This window comes from Dromaius novaehollandiae, chromosome 1 (assembly GCF_036370855.1).
Source record: "Dromaius novaehollandiae isolate bDroNov1 chromosome 1, bDroNov1.hap1, whole genome shotgun sequence".
NCBI lineage: Eukaryota > Metazoa > Chordata > Aves > Casuariiformes > Dromaiidae > Dromaius > Dromaius novaehollandiae.
Genome location: NC_088098.1, coordinates 215,755,225 through 215,765,617, shown reverse-complemented (window position 1 = coordinate 215,765,617; position 10,393 = coordinate 215,755,225). Strand labels below are relative to the sequence as shown.

General features: G+C 45.4%; 1 protein-coding gene and 1 long non-coding RNA gene across 12 annotated transcripts in view; one reads left to right on the top strand and one right to left on the bottom strand.

Annotated features, from left to right (window-relative positions):
* Window positions 1-6,815: 6,815 nt before the first annotated feature.
* LOC135327186 (uncharacterized) lies at window positions 6,816-7,674 on the bottom strand. Its single transcript, XR_010387339.1, has 2 exons — window positions 7,597-7,674; window positions 6,816-7,341 (listed from the first exon to the last, which is right to left on the bottom strand). It is a non-coding gene; the product is annotated as an uncharacterized LOC135327186 (long non-coding RNA).
* A 137-nt stretch (window positions 7,675-7,811) lies between these two features.
* EMSY (EMSY transcriptional repressor, BRCA2 interacting) overlaps window positions 7,812-10,393 on the top strand; it is a 40,544-nt gene continuing 37,962 nt past the window's right edge. For 5 of the 11 annotated variants that reach the window (XM_026097920.2, XM_026097917.2, XM_026097914.2 and 2 more), the window contains exons 1-2: window positions 7,812-7,978; window positions 9,024-9,132. In XM_026097920.2, coding sequence (XP_025953705.1) covers window positions 9,063-9,132 — 70 coding nt within the window. In that variant the 5' untranslated portion in view covers window positions 7,812-7,978; window positions 9,024-9,062. Of the gene's footprint in view, window positions 7,979-8,716; window positions 8,876-9,023; window positions 9,133-10,393 lie in introns of all 11 variants that reach the window. The other 6 variants (XM_026097923.2, XM_064505216.1, XM_026097919.2 and 3 more) reach the window with 2 other exon arrangements.

The window sequence follows — 10,393 nt, the reverse complement described above, 5'->3', positions numbered from 1 at the left end:
TCCTTGTGGTTTGCTTTTTGGAAACCAGTACACTTTCTATGATGATGGTATTTAAGGGTCATCAGACCCAAATCCTGTGGCATTCTTCTGGCATGTTTTACTGGGATCCTTTTTTTCGTGGAAATTATGACCCTGATTCAAAGAATGCTGATTTTTATAGGTTTTATATCAGGTTTTCAATATGAGAAAATAAAGGCGGCCATTGGCTTTGCAGCACTGTGCTTTTATGTTAGGATACAGTTTGTGTCAGTCAGGGTCTGCCCACTTGCACAATTTTGTGCACAGGCGTAGCTCTTCGAATGGCCTATACTGAGCTATCTATACAAAGCTGTGTCTAAAGTTGTGAGGATGTACTATTATCTTTTTCTTTCTCAGACCCTCATTATTGAAGCTGAGATTCCTTATCCATGTATTTATGGGTGCATGGAAATAACAGTTTGACAAAGGTGGTGAGATTTTAAAAAAGAGAAAACCCTGCACTTTGAAGCATTCCCCTGCTTGTCTCTTCCAGGGAGAATACAGTCCATGTCCTTGTCTTGGTGTTTAGATAGTCCTGTAGTGCTGTCCTGCGTTACCTGGTTTCTGTACTCTGGACTGTTGATACTTCTCTCCCTACATAAGAAACATAGAAAGCCTTCTAAATTATATGCAGCTGTTGTGTGTTCAGTCTTCACTTCCACCTGAGCTGCTGCAGTGTCTGAAGATGCCAGCCAGGCAAAGACGAGGATGCAAGCTACCATGCTGCTGCCAGGGCAGCACGTGCCAATGGAGTCTCTCTAGCTTTATGGCAGGGATTCACAAAGCAGCATCCTAGCAAATTCCTGCCTGTCTGTCCCTATTTGGAGGCATTCGTTTTTAGCTGTTGCTGCTAAACTTAATTTACCATCCTCATTTCCTCAAAAAACTGCCTTGATTGTGCAATATATTGGTATAAGTGTTTAGAGACAAAGTCCTTTTTAAAACATAAATACATACTAACGAATCAGTCATGGTCAGATGTGTATTTAATACATATACAATAGTATATTTCCCCATTGGGGAATGCTGTTTTCATTTATATCTCCATGCAAGACTTAATTTGAGAGAATACAAGTCATCCTTATTTACTAATCTTTTATTAATGATTGTATTCTTAGGAAAAATAATGATTGTCCAGATAAGGAAATGCCTGGTTTCATTGGCCATTAGGGATCATGATCTTTGGCTGTATTTATGCTGTTGTCTGTGGAGCTGCCCTGTGGCCCAGACTCTGTAGAAAGATAGAATACATCCAGGTGAGGTATTTGCCTGCTTCTCTGAGATACGTGTTTCTAGCACATCTAGCCTTGTAAAGTATTTCAGTCAAAGTTGGGAGCAAGTCATCCACTGATGAGTTGACTTGAACTTTGAAGCAATAGCTAGTATATTGATGGGTTAAAAGTGCAACTTGAGAGGACACATGCAAGCTCACCAAAAATACAATGCAGACCGGTTCCTCGAGTGGCTGAACTCTGCTAAATGCTAAACTGGGGCATCTTCCCTCAAATCCAAAAGTACGCTAGACCACTACTGGTGGTTTGTAATACATATATGTGGACATAGATTAGGACATGAGTTACAGCAGTGTAGCTATTACTTGGATCGTTTGCCTTATTCCCATACTTTCTATTTTAAAATGCCCATGCTTTCTTCTCAGCAAGTTTATACATTCTCAGCAATATTGTAATCCTACAAAGAGCATGGAGGTATACTGCTGTCTCCCTAAATGGCAGAGGGTATGGCTTTAACTCATCCTTTCACAGGCAGCAGCATGACACACTATTTTTTCATCATCTGAGGTTATATAATCAAGTTTTTGCCTCAGTGTTGCAGAGCATTTAAATAGATGCTGAACTCAATGCATTGTGGCATTTTGATGTATTTGAGCATTGCTGAATGTAGGTACTTTCAGCGCTGCAGTTCTTAGACTTATGATTTATAAAATATGTATTTTGAATGTAATATGTATTACTTATAAAAGGAGAAAAAAGCTCTTCTGTTAACTGGCAACCCAAAGCTATGTTCAGTGAAGTTTAGTTGAAATATGGTTATGGATTTAAATACAAATAGTGGTGGGCCTACAGTGACAATCCCAGTATCTGACAAGGCTGTGTAGAAAAGGCTACTCTGGCAACCTGCCCATGCCCAAATGTTGCTGAGGCTTGTGTCCTTATCTTAGCTAGGAGAAAAATCTGATGGGAAAGAGCTTGAGAAGGAAGACAGGGTTTAGGAGTGGTCTAAGAGTAATAGAATGAAATTAAAATAAAGATTCTCATGTCAGGAAAATGTATCAGCCACTGAATAATCTCTTAAGAGAAGTGGAAACTCCATTGGTTAAGCCATTTAACTCAAAAACAAAAAAATGACCAAGAAACGATGTAATTTGTGTTAGAATCTATGCTGATTTATATGCTGGAGTTCTGGAATGTCTGCTTGCATGTAGCTGCACACTGAAACCCTACTCAAAAAAAGCATACATTATTAACAGCAATGACCACATCTTTTCTGCTTTAATAACAATATAGAAGTGCCGTATCAATACCTACTGTTAGGCAAAACACCAAAGATTTAAATTCCTGAAAAGTTTAAATTATCTACAAGGTTGCAGTCACCTTAGTATAAAAGTGTAGTGGGTTTCTTGCCTCTCTTCTTTTCTCAGTTCTAGCATACTGATAATATTTTTTTCTTGTTTTTCCAATTTTACTTGTGAAATTACCAGCATGACTCTTGGAAGTTGAAATTCACTGCTCATGGTAGGAAAAAAAGCAGCTGCAGGAGGTGTGCATGTTTCTTGTGTAGTACCAAGCTGCTGTGTCTCCTTTCTACCCTCAATAGACTGCTCTGAAGAAAGAGGGTATTTCAGAGTCTGTATTAATCAGGGTCTTAGCTTGGGTTGTACAGGATCAATTAGCAGTGTGCTACAATGAGAAGGGAGCTTGTAGCGGTGTGAGTTGAGATGTGGTTAATAATCCAGTCGGAACTGCAATGAGGCTGCTCGGCTGATTTCGTATGAGCCCCCAAAGAGCTGAGAAGTTCAGCTCTGCCACTTTTGACCTAGGCTGCACACAAATCACATCCTCAGAGCAAAAAGCACCATTTTTCCCTTGAACTATGCCATCTCACTGCTTATTCTTCAAAACTACGGTTCATTGTCTTCCTACCGTTACGTGACATGGTAGAGGCAAGTGTAGTTAGACATAGTTATATTCCGTAAGCTCTCAGAAAGTTTAAGTGTAATTAATTAGCCTTGATGAGAATCATATTCTGCAAGTTGAGGGGGTGTTTGATGCTCAGCACATTTCTTTCTCTTACTGAGAAACAAATTTTGATTAAATGCATATAGTTGACTGAATTCTGAACAAGACCACCAGTATGCTCTTACAGTTAATAATAAATACATAGCTGTCCTGTATCACTATCATTAGTTTTTCATAGTTTTCTTTAGTGCTTCATAAAAGTGGGAAAGGGAGGCACAAGAAGGGTGAAACAACTTGCGCAGGGTTGATCAGCAGGTCACCATCAAATCAAGACTACAGCAGGTCCTAAGGAGTTCCAATTTTCTGCTGACTGCAATAGGAAAGATAATCACAAGCAGCTGTTAATGCATTTAAAGCTAAGGTACCCAGTCAAATATGACCAAGTTATAAAATGTTATGATTTACTGCTTGTAGAAGTTTGAATTGTGTGAGATCCTAGGTTTCCTCCAGTGCAAAATAAAATGATCATGAACTCTTTTGACTTTGTGGGCATTTTCATTGTTGAATGGGCCTCCGTTCACAAACAGATTTGTTTTGGTGGATGAGAATTCCTATGAATTTGAGTCTTACATCCCGTACTGTCATTCCATTCAGTGTGGTGTTGCTATTGACAAGTTTCTCTGTTGTTTTGCTTTCTTAAAAGTCAGAAAGTGCTGTATAATCTTGGTCCTCTTTAACTGAAGACTGGTTGGAAACTGAGGATGTAGGTGATGAGAACACAGAAAGCGGTTAACATCTGGAAAGCAAGAATAGGAAAAAAATGATGGCAGTTTCACATTCTGCATTTTCTTCCTTTACCCACAATGAATCAGTTTCATTTATTTGAATTTACCTAGAAAATTTAAGCTGCAGTAATCATTTGGCCATGTTTTCCATATTAATGAAGTAAGTCTAAACCATATTTCATTTTCATTTCTTAGTATATTGGCACACTCCCTATACTTTTGTTCAGCAGACAGAAAGAAATGCAGTCAAGTCTCAGCCTTATTTCGGTGGCTTCTCTGGAGTAGGGCAAAAGATCCAAGTTAGCGCCGTGCAGTCGTTTTGGGACCAGATAACCTTCTTAATGAAGATCTAATGAAGATCTGTGCTGCTCCTGGGACAAGTTTGGGCCTAGAAGCAGATGACTGATTTTTGTGTGATCCAGGACTTGACTCAAGAAGACCTGCCTCAGCAGAGCCTGCTCAGCTCAGAGGCAGCTCAGGTGCATCTGCTAGAAATCATCTCTACTGCACAGAGACAACCTAGATGGCTCCGTCCAAGTCAATTAGCCACTGCAGAGCTCTGACCTTGCCAAATTTTGACTGGTTCAGATGACTACGTATGCTCCTCAGGACTCATTATTTAGGTTTTTCTTTCCTTTGTCCACTATATCTCAGCTCCCCCATTGTTACAGAAGATGGAGAATTGATCGCAGTTAGATAAATTAACCTGAAGTAAATGGCAACCGTGCTGCTGTAATTACAACCAGAATTTGGCTTACAGACTTTCTGGATCTCTCCTCCGTACTTTTAAGTCTGGGTCTTCATTCTTAATAAAAAGAAGAAGTATTCTTGGAAATCATCATACGCCACCTGCAGAAACATTGCAGTTGCAGCTTCAGACAGTTCGTACAGAACCAGCTCATTTTTTAAATCTGTTTTATTCTGTGTGCCTAAGGAAATGAAGCTTATATGATTTTTTTGAGTACATACATATGTATACATGTGAATGTTAGTAAGTGTCTACTTTGCCCCTAGTAACTGTTGATCCTGTTGGTGAGTTTCATCCACATTCAGAAGAGAAATAAAGATCTAAAAAAAAAGAAAAGCCAAACTGATCTCATTAAATGAATTTAATGAATATAGATGCTGAGGAGGGCTGAGGGCACATACTAGCGATCTCTCGGAGGACAGGTAACAGCATGAGCTCAGCTATTGCCAGAAAACAGAGATTTCACTTGAGAATGTGTGCGAGAGAGGAGCGCACTGTTTTCAATATACAAACTGCAAGAAAACATTTGGCTATGATCTACACCTTCTTCTGTGGCAGTAATGTTACAGCATCCACCTTAGTTTTGTGCAGAGCTTAGGACCTTTGCTTTTGTCAGGTATTATTACACAGACACAATGCTAGTTGCCTTCAGCTGGTTCTTGTTTAAGAAGATACTTAAAATTGAGAAAATTGTACTAGCTCTACTGTACTCTTCAGCATAATTGTTCTCAAGTACTTGAAATTTATACTACTGTAGAGAACAATGGAAAACGGCAAGTGAGAAAATGTTCACCATTGATCACATCTGCAGGGAAGAATTTTTTTTTTTTTTGGCTATATTTAGGCGGAAATAATAGTGCTTGCAGATCTGGAAATAGGTGTTACAATTCAAAGCACACTATCTGCTTTGTCTTCACCTCTGAAAACTTCCAGCTGTCTCCGGCATTCTTAAAGCAAAATAAGGTTTTCTTATTTTGTTGTTGCAGAAGGCAGGCGCAAGCCGGAATACAGCTCAACCTGGAGATTTTTCATTTCTAATGAGATTTACTTTTTTTTCTTTTTTCCCTGAGAACTCTAGAAGATGCCGTAACCAGCGTTTACCTTCTGGCCATTCGCACCAAGAACCTTTTCTCGAAGCGCCGAGGAGCACGGCAATGAGCCCACTCTAGAGCAAACCAGCACCTTGCTCGCTGCGTGTGTTACACGCTTCCCTAGCAAAATGCCTAGCCAGGAGCAAAGGGAGTTTCTTCTGATTTGCAGCAAACGCTTCTGCAGATTTACTCTTTCAAATTGCACAAAAAGAAAGATTCTACTTTTTTTTTTTTTTTGGTGACTTTTTGGTAAAAGATCTGCTGCTGGTTACACGCAGCTCGACCAACTCGACTTCTGCAAAGGAATCAGAGCCCAGACGTGCTTCTTACAGGTGTGTCCCTGAAACTGCCGGTTTCCCTCAGCTCTCGCAGCTTGCGGCGTCTGCACGCCAAAAACCGAAAGCAGAGCGGAGGGGGGGCCCTTCCTTCCTCTCTGTCCGACCATCCCTTCACAGAGAGCCCCTGCATTTGACGGCTCGCTTAGCAAAATCGCAGAGAAGCAGGTAAGATTAAGCACGGAAAACAAGTGCACGGGGCAAAAGTGAAGCCCTGAGCGAGGAAGAGCTGGTGTCAGAAGATCATCCTGAAGGGGCTCACATATGATTTTACTTGCACCGCCTTCCAGCAACCACTTTGCAGAAAGTTACACATATATATGATTTTTTTAAAAATACATATATATATATATTTACTTTTTTGCTGCAAACTGCAGCAACAGACACATTTTTTTAGGCTACGGCTTCATCCCACAGATTTTTTTTTCTTTTTCATTTTCCAATCAGGTACAAGGACATTTTAAAAGATGCAATATACTGCTTTTCTCTGCAAACCGCAGCAAAAGTTATAATCAGTGTTACACAGAAAATAACTGCTGGGCCCAGGACTCTGCAGTCAGTGCTCACGGCTTTCAGGATGACGTGCTTGCGCTAGGTACCAACAAATTACCACAGGGAGTGAAAAACGAGGTGGTCACGAGCACGGTTTTAGGGTGTGGATTTAATTACTGCTTGCGCGGAAGAGTGGTGGCTAGCGTCTGCCACAGCGCAACACATAACCAATGGCAATTTTACGTTAGAAAGCCAGAAACGGCCAAATAAGGTCAGGCCACGTGTGGATCTCGACGGATTTCCTCTCAGAAAACAGCGGTCAACAGCTAAGGTCTGAAGCGGAAGAAAACGTGACAAGTGGGAGGGCCGTGGCCGCCCCGCGGCAGTGCCGAAGCGATGGGTGAGACCTCGCTCCCAGCCCCGGCGCTCCCCAGTCCGCCCCGAAATCCCAGCAGTGGGGCGGCAAGGGCGGCTCGTCCCTCCGACCTGGTGCCAACCCCCCCGCCTGCCAGGTTATCCTTCCATCGCACGCCTGGCGCTCGTGTTTTTAGGGCGAAGGAGAGTGGTGCAGCCGAAGTGGCCCAGCCCAAGCGTGCGCCCGGCCTGCAAAATCTTCAGGAGGCAAATTCTGCCTCCGCTTTTTATTCGGAGTTTTCCTCTGCAACAGCGCGTGCCCTATTAATAGAGAAAGAGGAAGGAAGCAAAGAGTTTCCATGGAAAATGCGCCATCTGACAAACCACAGGATGGCTATGCTGCCACCCGGGTTGCAAACGTCACTTTCCTGTTTGGGGGCCGCTGCTCTCCCAGCAGGGCCCCGTGCACCAGGCGGACCCCGCGTTGTGCCCGAGTGTGCACGGCGCTGTACGATGCACGACCCCGCCCAGGAGGAGAACGCCCGCATGATTTTTGTCCCCTCTCGCTCCCCGTACCGGCGGCCGGGCCATGGCGGGAGGCCGGCTACGCTTCCCACCGCGTCGACAAACGCCTAGAGGACTACAGGTCCCAGGTGCACCCCGCGTCGGCGCGCATGCGCGCGACACCCCCTCACCATCTTGGCACCACTTCGTCCATCTCCTCACCGGCCTCCTCGTCCCTCGCCGCTGCCTCAGGGCGCGCAAGGGAGGGGAGAACTACAGCTCCCGGCGTGCGCCGCGGCGGCTGCGCATGCGCAGTGCTGCCCGCCGCCATCTTGGCCCGGGGAAGCGCTACCGCCGCCGCCGCCGCCACTAAACAAACCCGAGAGCGGCACTGGGGGGGAGGAGGGGCCCTGCCGCCGCGGAGCCTTTCGATGTGCCGGGCACGGCCGGGCAGGTGGGTCCCGCTCTCCGGCAGCGCCGCCCGCCCGCCCGCGCCCCCCTCTCCCTCTCTCCCTGCTCCCCGCCTTGCCGGGCGCTCCTCCGCGGGGAGAGGGGCAGCTCCCCTTGCTGGGACGGCGGCGACCCGCCGTCGCCTTCACGGGCCCGGGGCGCGGGTCCGGCAGTAGGCCGCTGCCCCTCAGCCCGGCGGCTCCCGCCGCCTACCCCCCCCCGCCCCCCACTCCGGGAGGGGGGGCTCAGCGCCGCCCGGTCCCGCCGGTCTTTCCCCCCCCTTCCCCCCCCCCCCCCCCCGGCGCTGAGGGCCTGAGAGAGGCCCTGGGCGGGCGGGCGGCCTTGTGGCGGGTCCCGCTGCCTCCAGCCCCGCGCTGGAAGGTGCGACGGGGCCGGGGCTTTTGTTCCCGGTGCCATTTCCCCCCCCCCCCGCGGTGCCGCTCCCTGCCCGGGAGCTCGCCCCGCTCCTCTCCGACTCCTCTCGCCCATCGCCGTCGCGGTGGGGGGAGATGCGCCCTCCTCGCCCGCCACCCCTGAAATCTCGCCATCGGGCGGGGGGAGCGCTCCCCTCTTCGGGATTTTCTGAGAGGGGGGAAGGGCTTGGTACGTCGGGAAGCGATTTTTTTTCACGATGTTTTTGCCATTCTGTCGTATAATAGGCTGGTGCTAAATGCATTCCCCGGGGGGAAGGGGGGCGTGCGGTTAGCTGGAAGAGTTCTTATAATAGGTGCTCTGTGCATAGAGAGGGAGGAGACTCGAACATCAATTCGGAGAGCGTTTCAGCATGAGAAAAGGCTTGAGAAGGAGATAGGAAACTCTCAGCAGAAAGGCTTGGGCGATGGATCTGAGGAAAACAGCATGGGGAGCCTGTGGCCTTGGGAAGCTGCTGAATTCCTGCATGGTAAAGCATGCCATTATAAAGGTTGAAGCCGGGGTGGAAGTGAATGTGTTGGTGGAGTTGTGAGCAGGCTGGGGAGAGTTTGCATTGATCGGCTTGGGAAATTGATAAATGATGGACTGGCACTTACTGGGTTTATATTCCTTTTCAGCGAGGGTGAGCTCTGTGGGAGCGCAAACGCAGGGGGAAGATGCCTGTCGTGTGGCCGACGCTTCTGGATCTCAGTAGGGATGAATGCAAGAGGATCCTTCGCAAACTGGGTACAGTAAGATACAATTTGTGGGTCTGGATGTTTGCCCTTTTAAGATTTGCCTTCCTGCTGCTTCCAAGAAATACTTTAATATGTCCACAGGCAACTTACAAGTCATTTCCTGCATTTTGCATGTGTCATTGGTTTGACAGCCTGGGCTTAAAATGATGTTTGGCAGATGCTCTGCCTGAGCAAAATGAATAGAACAGAATTGTTTTGGTTTGATAGAATCGCTGGTGGATGTCCTTGTCCATCTCTGCCTTGATGTTACTGTGTTGCAGTGCTCTTCTTTTTGTGGCTGCACACAACGGGGTACTACCTGTTTGAGAGGAGATTCTTCCTTTGTTTGTTAATTCTGTGTTAGACGCCTCTTCTGTACCAAATCATGTAGCCAATGTTTAATCGACTCTGTGGGATTGACTTGGAGTAGTACTGTCCTAAAGACATGAAACTTAAGAAGAAAATTGTAAGATAGTGTGTCTGCAGTCTTCAGTTACGCAGACTGTCAGGGAAATGTGAAAACAATGATCTCACTTAACTGTCATGATAACAGGAGCTTGTTGCATTGTTTGAAATGTAGTTCAATATCTGAGTCCCTTGCCTGAAAGAAAATGTATCTCTATTGGAAGATTTTTGATGCTCTATTTGTATAAATATGTGTGTACAAGAAGACACACTTCTCGTGTTGGAAACTAATAAAAATATTTGCTCTGTTCTTATGTACCCCCTTTTGGCTACTACTGGAGGCAGAATCCTTTGCTAGACAGACCATTAATCTGGTCTAACACAGTGGTTTTCACATCCTTATATACAAAATATCAAGCTCTTTAGTTAAGGTTTTTTGCCAGTTAAATGATGCTTTGCACTGGAATGAAAAAAACATTTATTTTTGGACTTTCTGCTGAGGAGCGTAATCTAGCAGATGATGTCAAAAAATAAGTTGAGACTGCCACTGACTTTTGTGACAATGAAGTCACTTAGCTTTTCTCAGTCTGACATTACTTGAATGTTAAGAATGTATGCTGTGCTGCTTGACACAGCCAAGGTTCTCATATGTTATAAAGCAATCCACTTTATTTTCTGAGAGATGAGAATTTATTTTTTCTCACTTCACCCTTTTTATTTCACTTGTTGGGAATCTGGAATTTGCATTATTTTGAAGCAGATAGTCTGATTTTTGCATGCTCTGTTAGAACTAAGCTGTACGTCCTTTAAAGTGACAGCTGTAGGTCTTAAGTGAGACTCAAGAAGTATGAAAACTCGGAGAAGGA